Source organism: Muscardinus avellanarius (assembly GCF_963383645.1).
Source record: "Muscardinus avellanarius genome assembly, chromosome: 10".
NCBI classification, from domain to species: domain Eukaryota; kingdom Metazoa; phylum Chordata; class Mammalia; order Rodentia; family Gliridae; genus Muscardinus; species Muscardinus avellanarius.
In genome coordinates, this window is record NC_137796.1 from 18,640,405 (window position 1) to 18,658,987 (window position 18,583).

At 57.2% G+C, this 18,583-nt stretch overlaps 1 protein-coding gene across 2 annotated transcripts; it reads right to left on the bottom strand.

The window, feature by feature from the left end:
- Window positions 1-354: 354 nt before the first annotated feature.
- On the bottom strand, window positions 355-17,228 carry RIPOR1 (RHO family interacting cell polarization regulator 1; the record flags this gene model as incomplete). Of its 2 annotated transcripts, none has more annotated exons than XM_080704491.1 (22): window positions 17,201-17,228; window positions 7,441-7,567; window positions 7,192-7,344; window positions 6,989-7,067; window positions 6,567-6,590; window positions 6,414-6,467; window positions 6,133-6,285; window positions 5,963-6,026; window positions 5,835-5,878; window positions 5,631-5,756; window positions 5,278-5,426; window positions 5,076-5,205; window positions 3,508-4,992; window positions 3,307-3,428; window positions 2,340-2,472; window positions 1,927-2,062; window positions 1,629-1,790; window positions 1,289-1,447; window positions 962-1,158; window positions 788-871; window positions 591-681; window positions 355-452 (listed from the first exon to the last, which is right to left on the bottom strand). In XM_080704491.1, exons 2-22 carry the CDS (start codon window positions 7,542-7,544, stop codon window positions 355-357), a joined length of 3,747 nt encoding a protein of 1,248 aa, XP_080560617.1. In that variant the 5' UTR covers window positions 7,545-7,567; window positions 17,201-17,228. The 2 variants fall into 2 exon arrangements, with proteins under 2 accessions (XP_080560617.1, XP_080560616.1); XM_080704490.1 differs by lacking the exon at window positions 17,201-17,228 and adding an exon at window positions 8,417-8,654.
- Window positions 17,229-18,583: the final 1,355 nt, after the last annotated feature.

Consider the following 18,583-nt stretch of genomic DNA (forward strand, 5'->3'; position numbering starts at 1 on the left):
GAGCACACCAGAGGGTGTTTGAGCAGAAGGTCAGGAGTGCACCATGTAGGAAAGGCATTTTGCTTTTTTATTTTCTGTAAAACTCTGTAAATAAAATACAAAACCAAGGGATGTGGCGAGGCAGAGGCAGGATGGCCAGGCCCTGGACACTCTGGCATGGATGTGCTGGGAGGCACTTGACTGAGGGCACTGACCCTACCAACCCCGAGGGCAACAGAAGAATATATTAGATTTTCATTGCTAGGAATCTGTGGAGAGGGAGGGGTGTCTGGAGCCAGCCCTCACCCTCCCTGCCAGTGCCTGGTGAGCCCTGAAAATGGGGGGAAAGGGCACTGGGAGCCAGTGGTGGAGAGTTTAGAATGCTGTGCTAGCCATGCTGCTGGGCCCAAAAATCCGGGGCAGGGCATCCAGTGACTCTTCCAGCCGTCGGTGGGCAGACTGTCCTTCTTCCCCTGTAATGCATGAGAATGAGGTCAAGAGTGGCCCTGGACTCTCCCTGGTCTTCTACTCCTGACCCCATCTCACCCTACTCTCACTGCCGAGATGTCCCGGAACCCGCCTGACCCTTGTGTCCCATCCCCCAGCCTCACCACACTGCTGGAGGCTCTGGCGGGCAGCTTCCCTCACAGCTTCTGTGTCTGTCTGGCACAGGTACACCAGGGGCTCAATGCCCTCCGCAGCCTATTAGGGAAGAGGATGTTGGGATGGACTCGGGAGGAGGTAGGAAGGGTCTGGGCATGGGGGTGCCAGACTGGAGAGAAGAGCTGAGTGGGTTAACAGGGGTTACCTTGATGCAGCCCAGAGCCAAGCAGCCAGCCACTCGAGTCTGCACATCCTCGTCCTCAAGCTGGTCCAGGAAGCTCAGGAGGGCCTGGGCAAGGGTGGGAGAGCAGACTTAGCCAGACACTGAGAGCCCGGGACCCTAGCCCTTGCCCTCAAGGGAATGCTGCCCAACTCGTACCCTCTCCCGGAAGGCAGGGCCCAGCGATAGGCTTCGGAGCTGGGTGCTGACAGCAGCCATGACCTTGTTGTTGCCATGGACGAGCAGGGAGCTAAGGGCTCGAAGCCCATCCCTCCGCAGCCGCCCCTCTGGTGCCAACCTCAGGGCCTTCAGCACAACTGCCTGGTCATCGGAGTTCAGATTCCGCACCAGTAACACTGAAAAAAGAGAGTGGAGAATCGGGACAAGGTGGCTAGGCAAGGAGACTCCTAGAATAGGAGGCCTTGTCTTGGGGTCCTCCTGCACACCTGAGCCTGCAGGACGCTCTGTAACCAGTCACTGCCTCACCTTCTTCAGCAGTCTCGGTCACGTAGGCCTCCATGGAGGGGCTGTCCAAGGCTTCGACGTAACTCCAGAACTGGAAGACAGTGAGCTGCTCCCCGGGGCTTGGTTGGGGCCTCCTGGGCAGCTTTTGTCCCAGGGCATCCTCCAGGAACTTCACGCATACTACGGGAGGCAGCACCACAGCCTGAGTCAGGATGGGCCCAGGCTTCTAGGAGGAAGACGGCTCCCTGCCCACACCCTACCCACTGTTATTTCTCCTCAGTGTCCAGCTCATATGCTTAGGGCTGACCGTCCCTAAGGAGCCAAGAAAAGACAAGAGAGGCCAGGTGGACAGCCCACTCACCAGCCTCAGCTAAGCCTTGCTGACGCAGGGAAAGACGGGCACCGTACTGGCTGCAGAAGGTGAGGAACACCCGTTCCACGGGGCAGATGAAGGGGCTGAGTCCCTCTGTGCACTGGTCCCAGAAGGTCAGGAAGCCAGGCCGAGAGGCAGAGAACTGCACAACTGTAAGGGAGGTGTGTATGTTGGTGTGGGAACCCGTCAGCAACAGAGCAGTGAGGAGGAGGCAGACACGTAAATAGGGGTAAGGTAAGGTAGGATCTTCAGGTAGGCACCAGAGCCCAAGTGCAAGGGGCTTTACCTTCCTGGGCAGAGGTGGCAGGGACCTCCCATCGTCTGCTGAGTTCACACACTGCCTCAAGCACTCGTGCTTCCCGCAGAAGCCGTTCCAGGGCCCATGCCTCCTGGCAGCGAAGAGGCCCAAATGTGCCCAATTTCTGAAGAACAAGGTGGCCAAATAGCACAGACCTCAGACTAGGGCATGGGGAGGATGAAGTACATGGACTACTAGCCCCAGCATGCACAGGGAGAAGATGGCAGGGCGCAGGGGACCAGAGTGTGGGAGATATTCCATTCAGTAAGAACCAGATGCCAGGGCCCTGGGGCATTGGAGTATAGAACTCAAGAGGTACAGAGGGCCAGGATAAGGGCAGGCTCCCTGGGACAGGGGTTACAAGGGTAGGGTGGTGGTGGGAGAAATACCACCAGCCTCACCAGGAGGAGGCGACTGCAGTGGTACAGGTGCTGGACCAAGGCAGCGTCCAGGGCTGGACACCCCGTGCTGAGGGGGTGGGCACTGGGTGAGTCAAGGCTGTCCTCAGCCCCAGCCTCCGGGCTGCTTGGGGGCCTGAGAGAAAAATGGGGTCAACCACCCCAGGAGCACACATCACCATCTGGTCATCATTGTTTATTTTTATTAAGCTCCTCCCATCCCAGAATGGAAGAACAGACAATGCACAGACAACAGACACTGGGTAAGGACTTCCAGGAGGAGGAAGGGGCTGTGACCAGCAGAGGTCTTTGGTCAGTTGGCCCAGGGCCACTCCCAGCTAGGACCGCAGAGGCTTCTGGGGCTGGGATGGGCGAGAGTAGGGCTGCAGGCGGGATGGTTTATGAAACGGGGACTGTAAGGGGCGCAAGGCATGGGGCCGTAACCTGGGAAACTGCAGAGGGAAGAGGGAGTGGGCACGGCTCTCAAGTGGGAATTGGTAAAGGCCACTTCGAGACTGAGAACTGAGGGGCCGACGCCTCCGGGACAGTCGGGGTCGAGACAGCCCTCTGTCTCCTGACCAATGCTGGGGGATGCAGGATGCGTGGGGAGGCACTGAAAGAGCCCCATCACAGGGAAAGTCCAAGATGAGGCCAACGGAAAGAGGAGGGGCAGGAGGCTTGTGAGCTGACGGGGGCCGGTGGGGGAGGCAGACACTGCAGAGCCGAGGAGCAGGGTGGCTAGGAGCACTGGAGATAGATGGGGTTGGAGGTGCAGACATCAAGGACACAGGAGGTGTATGTGGGAGTGAACACAAGCGTACCTGCCAGCAAATCCACCCTCACGTGCTCTACCTGGCCCCGCCTCATCTGTTGCCCCACCTTGACCTCCTCCCAGCTCACCTGCTGCTCCTCCACCTGGCGCTGCCCCACCACTTCCCTTCGTCTCTCTCTCACCTAGCCCCCGTCTCACCTGTCCCTAGGACCGTCATTATCTTCATCTTCATCTTCGTTGAGGAAGCTGAAGCTCTCCAGGGCATGCTCCACAGTGATGCTGAGGCTAGAGGCCCGGCTGCGAGTCAGGCCTTGTCTCTGCTGGGGTTGTGAAGAGGGTCAGAGCTGCCGCCACTACCTGGCCACCCTCCCTGTGCTGCCGCAGCCCAGCCCTCCTCACCATGAGCAGACTTTCCAGCCTGGTCACCTCCTGCTCCAGGCCCTGCAGTTCTGGGAACTGGCCACGATAGTCATCCAGGGCAGCCATGAGGGCTCCCAGGGCCTCCTCCAGCCTTCTGTCCCCAGCTTCTCCAGTCGCCCCTGGGGCTGGGGATTGAGCAGCTGTGGCCAGGCTAAGTTCTGAATGCTGGGGTCCAGGGGCTATGGGTGAAGGTGGTGAACTTGGGCTCTGAAGGATGGGCTTTGGGGTATCTGGTACAGAACTTGTGAGAGGTTTCCAGCCAGAATAGGTAGGGCTCGAGTAGGAGGTGCTGGAAGCTATGGAGTCAGCCTGAGTACAGGGAGTGGAGGCTGGGTGGCTACAGGGCAAAAGGTCAGTACTTGGAAGAGTGGGGTCTGCAGAGGGGCTGGGGAGCATAGCAAGATCTCCAGAAGCGGAAGGGCTTATGGTTGTAAGGGTGGGGTTTGTGGTGGTCTGGACTGGGCCTGCAGCATCGTGGGTAGGACTTGTAGTGGTGTGAGTTGGCATCCTGGCCTTGTGGGCGGGGCTTGTGGTAGTGTGAGTGGGGCTTGCAGTGGTATAGGTGGGGCCTGGGATAGTGTGTATGAGGCTTATACTAGTGTGGGTGGGGCTTGGGGTAGTGTGAGTGGGGCTTACAGTGGTGGGAGTGGGAGTGGGAGTGGTGTGGTTAGGGCTGGGGGTGGTATGGGTGGAGCTGGGGGTAGTGTGGGTGGGGCTTACTGTGGAATGGGTGGGGCTTGGGGTGGCTTGGGTAGAGCTTGTGGTCTGGACTGGGCCTGTAGTATTGGGGGGAGAGCCTGTAGTGCTGAGGGTAGAGAGCATGGGTGAGTGGACAGACCCTGTAGTGGTAGAAGGCAGGCTTGGAGCACTGTCGATAGGGCTTGTGGCACTACAGGTGGGGCTTGGAGTCGGGCAGGCAGGGCTTGGCAGCTCAGCAGGGCTAGAGTCTGTGGCCTTATGAGCTGATTCTAGATGTGCGGATGGGGCAGGTTCTGTACATGGAGGTGCAGGGGCAGTTGCACTGAGGCTGGGGCTTATGGCACAACAGCCAGGGTCTATGGCAGAAGGAACATGACTAGGGTGTTCCCCACGAGTGGGATTTGGGTGTGTGGGCAGGCTCCGTCCCAGGACTAGGCTTTCTGAGCCTACAGCCTCCACTGAAGCCTCAGCTAGGGCAGCGTCCACACTGGCCTCACTGATGTGGCTCAGAGTCCTGCTGTAGGGGGTATGCCCATTGGCCAGGGCTGGGGCCATGGCCCTCTCATCCATGGGCCGAGAGCTGGGGGTCTCAGGCCTACGAAAGGCAACTTGGATGGGTGGGGTCTCGGGCTGCTGCATCAGAGGCCTGGGGGATGAATGGCGGGCAGTGCCCGAGAGCTGTGGGCTGGACGAGTCGTCTGAAGATTCAGATGACAGGGACCAGGCTGTCCCATTCTCCAGCTCCTCCTGCCGCCGTAGCATGTTCTAGGAGAGAACGACATTTCAGAAAGGATCACCCCTAAAAAGCCTCCGGGGGATGGTGAGGCCTAGATAGGGCTGTGACTCACATAGAAGGCCTGTTCCCGAAGTGACGGTGTGTCTGGTGGGCTCTGGCTATAGGTGGAGAAGCGCTTGTTGACGGTGGAGGCTTTGTTGACAGTAGAAGCAGCAGAGGGCTGGTCATCCTTGTCAAAGGGGCTAGAAGAGAAGCAGCTGTCAGCAGAGCCACAGCCTTCCTGACCCTGGCCCTAAGGCCGTCAGCCCACCAACCTCCATGTGACTTCCAGGCTGAGCTTGATGGTGCCAAGGTCATTGATGTCCACAGCCACAACCTGGGGCAGAGCAGCAAACAGGTCCTTGGTCTCACAGGAGACGCTGCCCACAACTACGTGGTTGGTCAAACCCTTCAGTTCTGTCACCTGTAGCCAAGAGCACAGAGTGGGGTCACAAGGGTGTAGGGGCCGGGAGCCCCTGGTGATCAGAGGTCTGATCATATCTTCACAGGGCCATGGAGCTATGTGGGGATCACAGGAGTAAGTGCTTCAGGGTCAGGAGGATGATAAGGGATTCACAGGGTCATGGGCTTCTCAGAACTGTCCTGTGGATGCAGGCAGAGACGTCACCTTAATGGACAGGAATTCCGTCAGCAGAGGAAGAAAGACGGTTTCTTCGCTGTCCCACACCTGCTTTCCACTACCCTCGATGTGGCCCCGAAGTTTCCAGCGCTGTCGGCCATATTTCATGCAGATCTGAGGAAACAGGCAGGATGAGGCAGCCCTGGGGGTTGCGACCTCTCTCTCCCAGCCCTTCCCTGCACATCCTCATACCTCATAGTGATCGCCCACACACAGCCTAGCAAAGCCAGCCAGCCCTGGGAGTGCAGAGAGAAGTAGATGAGCCATGTTGGAGGGGGATTGGTTGAGCACAACTCCCTCCTGCTCCCACAACTGAGTACCTTTCATCCGGAGATGAAATTCCCCCAGCTGTGCCTCCAGCTCGCTCTCCAGCAGACACATGCTCTGGGTGAGAGGGAGAGAGAGGGACAGGACAGGAGAGAATGAAGAACCAGTGCTCTCACCAGCCCCGCCACACCCTGTCTCTGGCTCAAGGGCACTCATCCCTCACCTCGGTGTACTCTCGATGCCCCCGAGTAGCCTCAGCAAGGCTGTCCCGAGCTTCTCGGCTCCCTGGGGACCCAGTGCTATAGGCACGGACCATGTTGTAGGCACCATCCCGAAGACGCCGCTGGACACAGTATGCTTCGTACAGCTCATCAATCTGAGAGGTTGAGTGGGGCGGCAGCAGGAAGACTGATGCTCATTCCTGGGCTGTACACCCAGGGTCCCGTACCCCCATCTCCCTGTTAGCCAGCCCCATCTCACTCTACATGCTTACTGCACAAGTACCTTGCTGGCGTGGAACTCCAGTCGTCTCAGGAAGCGTTCAATGGACTTGACTTGCTGGGGGAGAAGTGGGTCAGGAGGGGCCCTAGGCCCAAGGTCCTTTCCTCTCCCCACAAGCCATCCCCTTCCAGCACCATTTTATATATATTCACTCACCTTATCCAAGTCATACAGGAAGCCCTACAGAGGGAGGTGAGAAGGGGTGCTTAGGAGGTCTACATAGGACCCATCCAGACCCATCCTTCAAGACTCAGCAGAAGTGTGCCCCTCTCTAGTGAGTCTTGACCTTTTCTCCAGGAAACACCTGGCATGTCCTTAGTACCATTACAACATAATCTGCTGTCATGTCTGAGGGGGTCCAGCCTCCACTAGGAGCTCCCATGAGCAGGCACAGTGTCCCAAACAAAAAGCGCACAGCAAAGAAGTTGGGGACAGAAAGACCCTTCAGCCCTTTCCTAATACCCCCTTTTAACTCACACCTGAACCCAGTAACCCCTGAAAATAGCCTGATGTCACAAAGACGCGGCCCTGCCCAGCCCCCCACAGCAAAGGCAAAGGGCATCCCTCCCGTCACTCACCAGGCGGGAATTCCTCTTGGACTCCTTTATCTGCCCTTGGAGCTTCTCCTGCTCTTGCTGGTGCACTTCCAAGTAGGCCCTGGAGAGAGGTGATGAGAGTCAAGTGACCTCTCCAGCCTCAAGCAGCCCTGGGCACAGGGCTTTCTTCTTGGAGAGATCTCCAAGAAGAAAGGAGCTGGGGGCTTGGGGAGGGAGGTGCTCACGTCAGGCCCCGCTTGAGTGCAGCATACACCAGGTCCAGCCGCTCTGGCTGTGGCACCTTGGAGGCTGGGTGGGCCACAGAAAACATCCTGGACACGCGGGAGAGTGCTGGAGGCTTCCGTGGAGGCCCCGGTGGACTGAAGACCTGGAAGCTCCTGGAGAAGAGGCTGCGCTCAGAACGCGGGAAACAAGAGTCCCCCAAACCCTCACTGTACACCCGTCCCGACCCCGTCTGACTCCACCGCTCGTACCTGGGCCCTCGCTCGTGGCTGCTGAGGACGCCTGCGAAGGACTGGCTCCTATTGACCCGGGCGCTGAGCAGGCGGCGCTGCGGCCGCACCGACAGGGACATCATGGAATGAGTCCGCGCGGGGCTCCCTGGGGTGGCGGGGTGAGGGGCGGGGAGGGTGTCCAGCACTAGTCGGGTCCTGAAACCCCCTCCCCGCGGCCGGGTCCCGGGGCTGGGGCAGGCCCTTCCCGGTCACCGGGTCCGACCCAGTGGGCTCCGGCCTGGGCGCTCTCGGCCCCGCCGGCGCTAATGACAGGGCAGCCGCGGAGGACTCGGCCTGGGACTCAGCGTGGCCTCGGCTCGGCCCCCACTTCCTGCCGAGGTGCGGGCTCCGCCTGCCGCGGGGCAGGAAGGGGGGGTCGCGCGGGGACCCTCCTCCCGCTGGGAAGGAGCAGGAAAGGGGCGGCGCGCGGGAAGAATGTGCGGAAGCGCCTGTTTGTTTACCCGGGGGCGGGGCGGCCTCCCCAGCCCGGCCCCTCGCCGCCCCCCCAGGACCCCGAGCGCCGGCGCCCCCACCCCGGGAGGCCGCGGGAGGTCAGGGGCGGGGCGCGCGCCGAGCCCGCCGAGCTGCCCGACAGGCCGGGCCGGCGCGGGCTGGGCTCCGGATCATCCGCCCCGGCTGAGCTGCCCCCCCAGTCCCACCCGCTCCCCGGCGCCGCGACGCCACGGCCCCCCCGCCGGGTGCCGGGGGAATCCCAGGGTGGGGGGCAGTGCCGAGAAGTGCCCCGCCCCCTCCACTCTTCCCGAGGCTCGGGCCTGGAAACTGAGTCACAAACGCATGCCTTCACCTCTCCCCCAGGCGAAAAGGGATCCTCGGCAGACCCCCACCCGCTCCGGCAAAGAAGCGACCCCCGGCTCCCAGAATCCGGCCTGCACCCCCAGTGGCCTGCACCCCTGTGGCCAGCCCAGAGCCTTTGCAGCCGCAGGGCCGGTCCTACCTTTCTTCTTGGTGTTCATGGCAGGTACCGGATCGCCCCCTCCCCGCGCTCGTCTCCCGCGTCCCCGCCGGCCCAGGGCCACTCGGTGCGGGCCCCGCTGGGCTCCGCACTCACTCGCGGCCGCTCTGGCTTCGGCTCCTCTCGCCGCCTCCCTCCGCCCAGTTCCTGCCGCCTGACTCAGCCCGCCGGGATGGGGCGGGCCCCGCCGGACTTGGGGGCGCCGAGCCTCTGCCCGCCTGGCCTCCGGGAGGGGTGGCCAGGGGATCCCCTCCGGGAGGGCACTTAGGGGGCCAGGGTCAGGAGTGGGCGCGCGAAGGGAGCTGGCTCCGGGATGAATGTGGAGGGGTAGGATAAGGGGCACAGGAGGACTGCGAGGGAGCTCTAAGACTGGCTGTTGAGGGGTGCTGAGGGAAGGCTGAACAGGCAGAGGGCTGAGCGTTTGGGCTCTAAGCGTGTGGGGAGTGGGGGGATTCGGTGTGTCGGAGTGTCGGGACTGTGCCAGTGGAGCGCTGCGCAGGGGGCTGAGCAGGAGGGTCTGGTAAGTTTAAAGTGTGAGATTGGATCAACCCCCATTTAGTTTGGTTGCCCCTAGGGGGCGCAGAGAATCCCTCGGGCTCCCTACAACACCTGCACCCTTATCCCCATAGAGGAGGTGCTCAATCTAGTTACTTCTCTCAAGCCCAGGAAGAAGTGGTGAGGTCCCACTGCCCGGCTTCCAGGGCTGAGGTTCTATGCTTCTGGTCCCCAGAATACACGGGCTCCCCAGGCCCCGAATCCCCTTGGCGCTGCCTCTTTCCTGCTCCTTACATCTCTTCATTGGCTAGCCCTTGTCCATTTCCAGCATGGGTAGAGGCCATCATGCTCAGGGTCCACTGGGTATGCATTCCCTGACCCTGGAGGAGCTGGATGCTCCCCCACCCCATAAACATTCCTGCTCCTTGTGACTCAATTCTAACACAGGTGTTCACTTTCTCCTGAAGCCCAGGATGTGTCTGGGGGACTGGATTTGTAATAAGTCCACCCCCTCCCCAGGCCTACAGATTCAGCTGCAAGAGGTCCAAGGACTCCATTTGAGAAATGCTAGGCGCTTCTTCCCCCTCGAAGACTAGGCAGCGTGCACCCACTGGAGACCTAAGCGTTCCTTCGTAGTGCCCACCCAATACTGACACTGCTTTCTTCAGCCTTCCTTCTGGGAGGAACGCCCCAGCCTTATGTGCTCTGCAATGCCATCTTCCTAAATCACAGCCACACGATCCATAATCTCCTGACTTCTCCATCACCCTCCACTGCACCTACATTTTATCTGAGACCTCTGGTCCCTTGAGCTCTCAGCTCATTTATTCAACTATTCACTGAGTGACAACCTTGTGCCAAGTATGTGCCAGCCACTGGAGATGCAGCCCAGAATTTCACAGACACCACCCTGCGCGGAACTCACAGCCCGCCTCTGCTTTCTTTCTCTCTGCCAGCTCCTCCTACTTTCCCTTCCTTACCTTCTCTGCACACTCTCCTTCCCCTGCATCCACAGCCGCCCTTCCATCACTAGTCCCATCCTCAGCATTCTGCTCCTCTCTCCCACCTGGCAGAAGCCAACCCTGGCAACCCAACTCCTTGTCTTCACTGTACCTACAAACAGCCTAGAGGTCTTGGCACAGCACCACGGCTGAAACCACAGAGCACTCCTCAACCTCCGCCAGACTCTCACTTCCCACCTGCTAAGTCCTCCTGTATGGCTCCAGCCTCTTCTCAGAGAACATGGATATTTCCAACTTTGTCCACAAGTCGCCAAGCTCAAGTCACCCTCACATGAAAAGTGAGAACAATTCCTGAAACTACTCAAATGCCCATCAATAAATGACAGGATTACTATAGAGCAAAAAGAATAAAAAATACAATTATATGCAACAATAAGGGCGAGTGTGTGTGTGTGTGTGTGTGTGTGTGTGTGTGTGTGTGTTACTAGAGACTGAACCCAGGGGTTTTCTGCCTCTAAGATATACCCCACCCCTATTTTATGTTCTTATTTTGAATCAGGATCTCACTAAATTGTGAAGGGCCTAAGTTGCTGAGACTGGCTTTGAACCTGCAATCCTCCTGTTTCAGCCTCCCAAGTACTGGGAATTACAGATGTGCACCACCATGCCTGGCTTTATGGATGACTATTAACAGACATTATGTTGAGTACAAGAAAAAAGAAGCAAGAGAGGATATATGCATGATTCCCTTGATAATGACGTTTAAAATCAAGCAAAATAGCCAGGCGTGATGGTGCACACTTGTAATCCCAGCATTTGAGAGGCTCAGGAGAATCAGGGTTCACAGACAGCCTCAGCTACCTCAAGACCCTTTGCAACTCAGTGAGAAACAGTTTAAAAATGAAGAATAAAAATTAGGGCTAAGGTGTAGATTGGAAGTAGAATGCCCCTGGGTTCCATCCTCAGTACAAAACACACACACACACACACACAAAAAAAAAAAACAAGCAGAACAGCTGGGTGTGGAATTACACACCTGTAATTCCACTATTTGGGAGGCTGAGACAGGAAGATCCCAGGTTTGAGGACAGCCTTAACAACTAAGTGAGGCCCTCCACAACTTAGTGAAACCCTGTTTCAAAATAAAATAATAAAATAGGGCTGAGGGTGTACTTCATAGGTAGAATGCCCTGCACACACAAAAAGTAATGTTTGTCAACAGAACTCAGAAGTTACTTTTGGGCTATTTTGACTAGAAGGGGGCACAAGAGGTCTTCCAAGCTTTATTTCCTGATTCTATATGGGTGTGTTCCCCTGCAAAAAAAAAAAAAAAAAAAAAGTATCAAGCTGGCCAGGCATGGTGGCACACCCTTATAATCTCAGCATTCAGGAGACCAGAGGATTGTGTGGTTCAAGACTGGCCTCAGCTACTTAGGGAAGCCTCAGCTACTTAACCAGGCCCTTTGCAACTCAATGAGACCCTGTTTCAAAAAATAAAGACTAGCTGGGCGTTGGTGGCGCACACTTGTTATCCCAGTACTTGGGAGGCTGAGACAGGAGGACTGCACCAGTTTGAAGCCAGCCTCAGTTACTTAGTGAGGCTCTTGGTAACTTAGTGAGACCGTTTCCAAATAAACTATTAAAATAGGTCTGGGAGTGTAGCCCAGAGATAGAAGGTCCCTGGGGTTCCATCTCCAGTACCACAAAATAAATAAATACTAAAAAAAAATAGAGCTGGGGACATAGCTTGGAGGTACAATGCCCCAGGTTCCATCCCCAGTACTACAAAAAAAATGTATCAAGCTGTACACTTATGACATATATTTTCCATATGTATATGTATATGCATACATATATATATATTTTTTTTTTTTGCAGTATTGGGGATGGAACCCACGGGCATTCTACCTCCAAGCTATGTCCCCAGCTCTATTTTTTATTCTTTATTATGAAACAGGGTCTCACTAAGTTGAGGAGGGCCTCACTAAGTAGATGAGCTGGCTGTGAACCTGCGATCCTCCTGTCTCAGCCTCTCGAATGCTGGGATTACAAGTGAGCGCCACCATGCCCAGTCCCCAGTCCCATCATTTATTTATTTATGGTACTGGGGGTTGAACCTAGGGGTGTTCTACCTCTGAACTACAACCCCAGTCCTAGTTTTTATTCTTTATTTTGAACCAGGGTCTCACTAAGTTTCGGAGGGCCTCACTAAGTAGCTGAGGCTAGCCGAGAACCTGTGATCCTCCTATCTCTGCCTCCCAAGTATTGGGATTCCAGCATGAGCCACCATTCCAGGCTCCTGTTTGTTTGTTTGTTTGTTTGTTTGTTTACTTTGAAATTGGGTCTTGCTAATCCTGAGGACCTCACTAAATTGCTCACTCAAATCTGCAATCCTGCTGTTTTAGCTTCCCACATACTAGGATTACAGGCATGGGTTACCATGCCCACCTACATATATATATATATATATATATATATATTTTTTTTTTTTTTTTTTTGAGAAGGTGTCTTGCTATATTGCTCAGGCTGGCCTTGAACTCCTGGGCTCTGGTGATCATCCTGCCTCACCCGCCTGAGTAGCTGGGACTATAGGAGTATGACATTGCACCTGGCTATTTTCTGCATATATTATATTTAAAACTAATTTTTTTTTTTTGGTGTGTGTGGTGCTGGGGTGGAACCCAGGGGCTTTTCTACCTCTGGGCTATACTCCCAGACCTATTTTATACTTTATTTGGAAACAGGTTTATTTGGAAACTCAGTTGCTGAAAGCCTCACTCAGTAGCTGAGGCTGGCTTTGAACCTGTGCAATCCTCCTGTCTCAGCCTCCCAAGCATGGGGATTACAAGTGTGCGCCACCACGCCTGGCAAAAAATAAATTTGGATTTAAATAAATACTACAAGTGGCTGGGGCTATAGCTCAGTGGTAAAGTGTGTGCTTAGCATCTTGAGGTCTTGGATTTGATCTACAGCAAAACACACTCAAGAACACACAAGTAAATACAAAAAATGACACCCCTGTGGGCCCTGTGTCTCACTCCAGCAACCCCACTCTCTCTGCTCCATCTCTCCTTTTTTTTTTTTTTTCCCTACCTCCCAGGAGCATTCTACCACTGAGCTACACACCCAGCCCTATTTTTTTTTTTTTTTTTTTTGTGGGTCTGGAGATGGAACCCAGGGGAATTCTACCTCCAAGCTACATCCCAAGTCCTATTTTTTATTCCTTGTGTGTGTGTGTGTGTGTGTGTGTGTGTGTGTGTGTTACTGAGGATGGAACCCTTCTACCTCCGGGCTATACTCCCATATTTATTTTATATTTTATTTGGAAACAGGGTCTCTTAAGCCAGCCAAGCTGGCTTCAAACCTGCGCGATCCTCCTGTCTCCGCCTCCCAAGCACGGGGATTACAAGCGTGTGCCACCACACCCAGCTATTCTTTATTTTGAAACAGGGTCTCACTGAGTTGCAAAGGGCCTCACTAAGTAGCTGAGGCTGTCTGTGAACCCAGATCCTCCTGTCTCAGCCTCCCGAATGCTGGGATTACAAGCGTGTGCCATCACGCCCAGGTCACACTATTTTTTAATTATTTTGAACCAAGGTCTCACTGAGTTACAAAGGGCCTCACTAAGTAGCTGAGGCTGACTGTGAACCGGAGATCCTCCTGTCTCAGCCTCCCAAGTACTGAGATTACAAGCGTGCACCGCCACACCCGACCTCTCTCTGAGTTTCTGGAAGAATGGTCACCTCCATTTCCTCACCACACCCACCTACTGCTGTTCTCACCCGGTCAGTCGGTCTCAGTTGTCAGCCTTCTGTGCTCACCCTCCTGTGACTGGTCCAGACCAGGTCACCAGTGACCTCCCTATTGATGAATCAACCCAGTATCTAAGCTCAGTCCTTATCCTGTTTGATCTCAGTCAAGCTTTTGACTTGGTGGGTCCCTTCCCTTCCTTCCCTTGAATTTCAAAAGGGAATATGCTCCCGGTAGTCCACCTACTTCTCTGGCCACAGGTTTTCTCTTCCACAGAGGCCCTGCTCTTCCGCCCTTCCCTAAATGGACCTCACCCTCCCTGCCCTTAGGCTGTGTCCATCTCCCTCAGCTCAAAGCCTGCAGAATGTTGTTAGCTCCCTTATCTGTCCTTTGGCCAAACCGCTCTTGCAAGCCCTGGGCCTGCATATCCAACTGCCTGCCAGATGCCTTTCTAGGAGCTGACAGTGCACAGTGGCCTGTAAGGGGATGAGCTAAGGTCCCCAAACTTCCCTCCTCACGCCTAAGTCTCCCCAGACTTACCCCATCCACAACAGCCCCACCATCCTTACACCCAGTTGTTCAAGACAGAAACTGGGAGTCATACTGGGTGCCTCAGTTGCCTCCCCCACAAGCACTCAGTCAACCCACTCCTGCAAGGAGCTTTTAAATGTCTCTGGAATCCTCACCTCCACCTCCACAGCCAGAAACTGGGCCAAAACCATCACCAACTCTCCCCTAGAACCTTGTAGTAGCCTCCTAACAGGCTCCCTGCCTCCTCTCCAACCTGCTGCAGGCCACTCATTCTTTAATCCAATAGCAACACTCTCTTCTGAAAATTCCAGTTACAGGACAACGCAAAACAAACAAACAAACAAACAAAAACCGTCCTTTGTTTTTGCTTTTGAGTGCTTTTTCTCTACCAGGCACTGTGCTTAACAAACACCTTCTCATTTAATTTCCACAACAATCCTATGGGTAAATTCTATTTAGCCCCATTTCACAGCTGAGAAACCTGAAACTAACTCACTGTGCGACCTTGAGCAAGACACTTCTTAAGCTTTTGGTCTTCCAACTTCTGTACAATGAGGATAATCATGGCAACCACAACCACCACCTCAAAGAGAAGCTAGGAGGCTGAAGTGAGACGCCTCCTTATAGGGCGAGGTGGGGGAAGGAGGATTGTGTCTCATAGGAATTAACACACTACCTGTTAACACACAGCAAATAATAATTGCTGTTATTATTAATGATTATTAACCTGCCTGAGATCACTCAGCTGCAGGGTCAGGATTCAACAGACTTGTGACTCCAAGACCTTAAATCTTTAATATTCATCTATTCAGACTCTTAAGAAATATCCAAAGCTACCCCCTGCACCACAGGTAAAAGCCCAGATTCGTGTGGTGTGTGTGTGTGTGTGTGTGTGTGTGTGTGTGTGTGTGTGTGTGTGTGTTACTGGGGATTGAACCTGGAGTGTTCAATCAGCTGAGCCATACCCCTAGCCCTACTTTATTTTTACATTTTAAAACAGGGGCTTACTAAGTTGCAGAGGATCTCACTAAGTTGGGGAGCTGGACACAGGCCTGCAATCCTCCTGTTCCAGGCTCCTATGTACTAGTTGTCCCACAGAAGCCTGCCTTCATGCCCAAACTCTTTAATGTGACCCACAAGTGTCTTCTGGGCCTGTCCCCTTCCTCCCAACGTCATACTCCCTCAGCAACAGTGAGCCCCTCTCTTATCTGCAAAGTTCTTTGGCATCAGAGCAGCAGCCTCCATTGCTCCTGTGCCCTCTGCCCACTACACTCAGCCTAAACTCTTCTTCAGGTCTGACTCTCTACATTCTTCCTCCAGCTGCGCACAGTGGCACATGCCTATAAACCCCAGTACTTGGCAGACTGAGACAGAAGGATCGCAGGTTCAAGCCCAGCCTCATCTGGGAGACCCTGTTTCAAAATAAAAAATAAAAGGGGTTGGGGATGTAGCCCAGAGGAAGAATATCCTAGATTTAATTCCTAGTACAAAAATAAACAAATAAAAATTTAAAAAATATGTTCTTCCAGAAAGCCTGCCCGCCATTGGTTCCCCCTTTTGGTGCCTCCATAGCTTCCTCTCTCTGCTCCACAAGATCACATAACTCGGTTGTCAGTTCTCCTTTAGGGTCTGCCCAGCCTCCACACTGAGCCCTGTGGGGCCTGGGGCCTGTCTACTTGGCTCACTACTGAGCCTTCTGGGCCTGAGCACCTGGGAGATGAGGGGTGGAGGGAGCCAAGCTGGGGGCAGGGCCCCCTGGACACTGGACCAGGATCCTCACCTGCAGGGGAGTCTACCCTGACTCCCTACCCCACCTGCTGCCATCCGGCCTCCTGGGGGTGGTGCAGGGTGGTACCCTGGGATTCTGGACCGAGTGCTCATTGCCCCACAAATTTTCTTTTTCTGGCTGGGGCTCTGCCGGCACCTACCCCCTTCAGGAACCAGGATGTGTAACTGTTGGCACAGATTTCCCTGTAAGTGGACACCTGACCATTTCAGAGGGAGCTCCCCTGCTGAGAGTGGAGGGAAAAGGCATAACCCCTTGCGCTAAGAGAGAGGCGCCATCTCAGTTGCTGAGAGTGACTGGTAAGAGCCAGGGTTGTCTCTGAGCTCATGGCCTCCCTACGGTGTGTTCTAGAAATGGGAAAGAATCCAGGTCCTAGCAAGCACAGAGCGGTAGGGAAGGGAACCCTGATCTGTCTAACGACACCAGTTCCTAGCCCCCCAAAACCTCCTAGCGCCGAGACTGGGACATCCTACGGGGCAGAAGGTGCAGAGGCCACGCGCATAGCCCAGCTCAGTGGTATGTCAGGCCAAGCCGAGGAGTCCCCGGGTCCCGCCCCACCCCGCCGCGTGGCCGCCCCGGACCGAGGTAAACAGACGCTAAAAATAACCCGGGCCAGGGGCGGCTGCACAGGAGAAGGGGGTCGCTCCAGAGCCTGCAACTGTCTCTATGGCAACTGCCCCAAACCCGGCTGCTGACGTCACCCCCAGCTGCCAACCCGAGCGCGCAGGGACGAGGGGAGGGAGGCGCGGGCCTGGGACCCCCCACCCCGGAACCGGGCGGAGGCGGCCGGGCGGCCTCACTTCCTGCAGGCCTCCTCCCTGGTCAGCTGGTCACATTCCGGGTCCGCCGCGCGCTGGGAGCCCGGCGGCCTCCCCGGGTCCCGGCCTGGCTGGGACGCGAGCCTGAGAGGCGGCGGAGGAGCGGGGCCGCGGTGACTCACCCGCTCCCTCCCGCCTGCTTTTCCACCGAGGCGGGACTCGGCTGGACGCCTGGCGTGCGACCCTGACTCCCACCCAAGCCCAGACCCCAGACGGCTCACCAGGCTCCTCTCCCGCCTCCGCCTACAGGACCCGGGCCCGGGAGGCAGGTGGAATCATGCCAGTCCTCCTGGTCCCACTCGAGTATTTTGTACCTCAATCCCCAATTTTCATTCCCCCACACTGTCAATACTACGAAGGGGGATGGTGCTTCTAATTCCTGCTTCTCCCCAAGCAGCTGTGTGACCTTGAGAATGTTTCTAACCCCTCTGGGCCTGTTTCTGCCTCTGCCAGATGGTCGTAACCCTTCTCAGCAGGCTGCGCCTCGGCTGCAGGCGGCAGGCCCCGGGCGCGGCCCGCAGCCGGCTCCCCGGCACCGTTAGAGTTGTGTTAGGCTGCACGCGGCGGTGTCTGCGGGGCAGCCTGGACACACGTCGGAACTGGCTTGGGAGGGTCAGCGGGCAGCTCCGGCTTCACCCGGGACAGGAGGTCAGAGAGCGCAGAGGCTGCCTTAGCCTGGCCTCTGGCCCTGAGGCGCAGCCCCTTCCCCAAACCAGTTCTGCAGGGTGCCCGGGCCCAGCTGCGTGCAGAGCCCCCACCGCGGCCTCCACGGCCTGGGACGGGGGTCTGCGTTTCCAGCCCTCGCCGGGACCACGCCGGGCTCCCGCTCTGCTCAGCCGGGCTCAGTCACTGGGTCCCAGCCCCAAAGCGGCTTACATCGGCCCCGAGGCCAGGAAGATGAGCTCATCGCAGAGGCCAGCTGCACCCCTAGTCGCCCCCTCCCCATTCCCAGATCCGCCTCCTCCGCAGCTCGGACGGCGGGAGCCGGGGAGCGCGGCCGTCCGAGGCGGGGCTGGGGCTCCGGCCCTGGGCCTGGTCCCCCCGAGCGCGGGCCGCCGGCCTCGCCGCGGGAGGGAGCGAGGGGAGGCGCCGCCCGGCGCGGCGGGCCCGGAGGCGGCGGCTTTGGTGGGAGCTGCCTCGGCGCCCGGGGGAGGGGAGGGAGACGAGGGCGGGGGTCCCGGGGATGCGGTGATGCGGCGGGGGCCGCGGACCCCGGACCCCCCGGGCGGTGCGATCGGGAGGCACCGGAGCCCCCGGCCGCGGCCCCGGACACGGCGCGGACACTCACATGGCTGCGCTGGCTGCAGGACCTCGCGCTCTCGGGGCGCCGGGCAACGCGGGGCCTGGTCGCGCCGCAGCTGCCGCGGTCGCCGCCGCCGCCGCCGGCCCCTTCCTCCGCCCGCCCCGCCCCGCCCCGCCCCGCCTCCCGCTCCCCCGCGCCCGCGCCCCGGGAGGCGCCCACCGCTCGCTCCGCCCCGCGGGCACCCGGCGGGCGGGAGGCGCCGAGTCAGCCAGCCGCAGCCAGGGGGTCCTGGGGGGCGCGAGGGCGACCGCGGGAACCGGGCGGCTTCCTGGGAACTGCGGGCCGGCCTTGAAATGGGGGTGGGGCGCTAGGGAGTCCCCCCTGCTGGCCCTTCCTCGGGTCCTCGCAGGCCCTCGGTCTCTGAAAGACCACCCGAAAGAGGTCGCAGAGCTCGCTGCTGCTCGCGATGGTTTCTCAAGAGGCAAGCCAGAAGCCTAGCTATCTGACACCTTCGGGGTCCAGAGGTGCCCCCCATCCCGCCCTGACTTTTCAACCAGCCTCAGT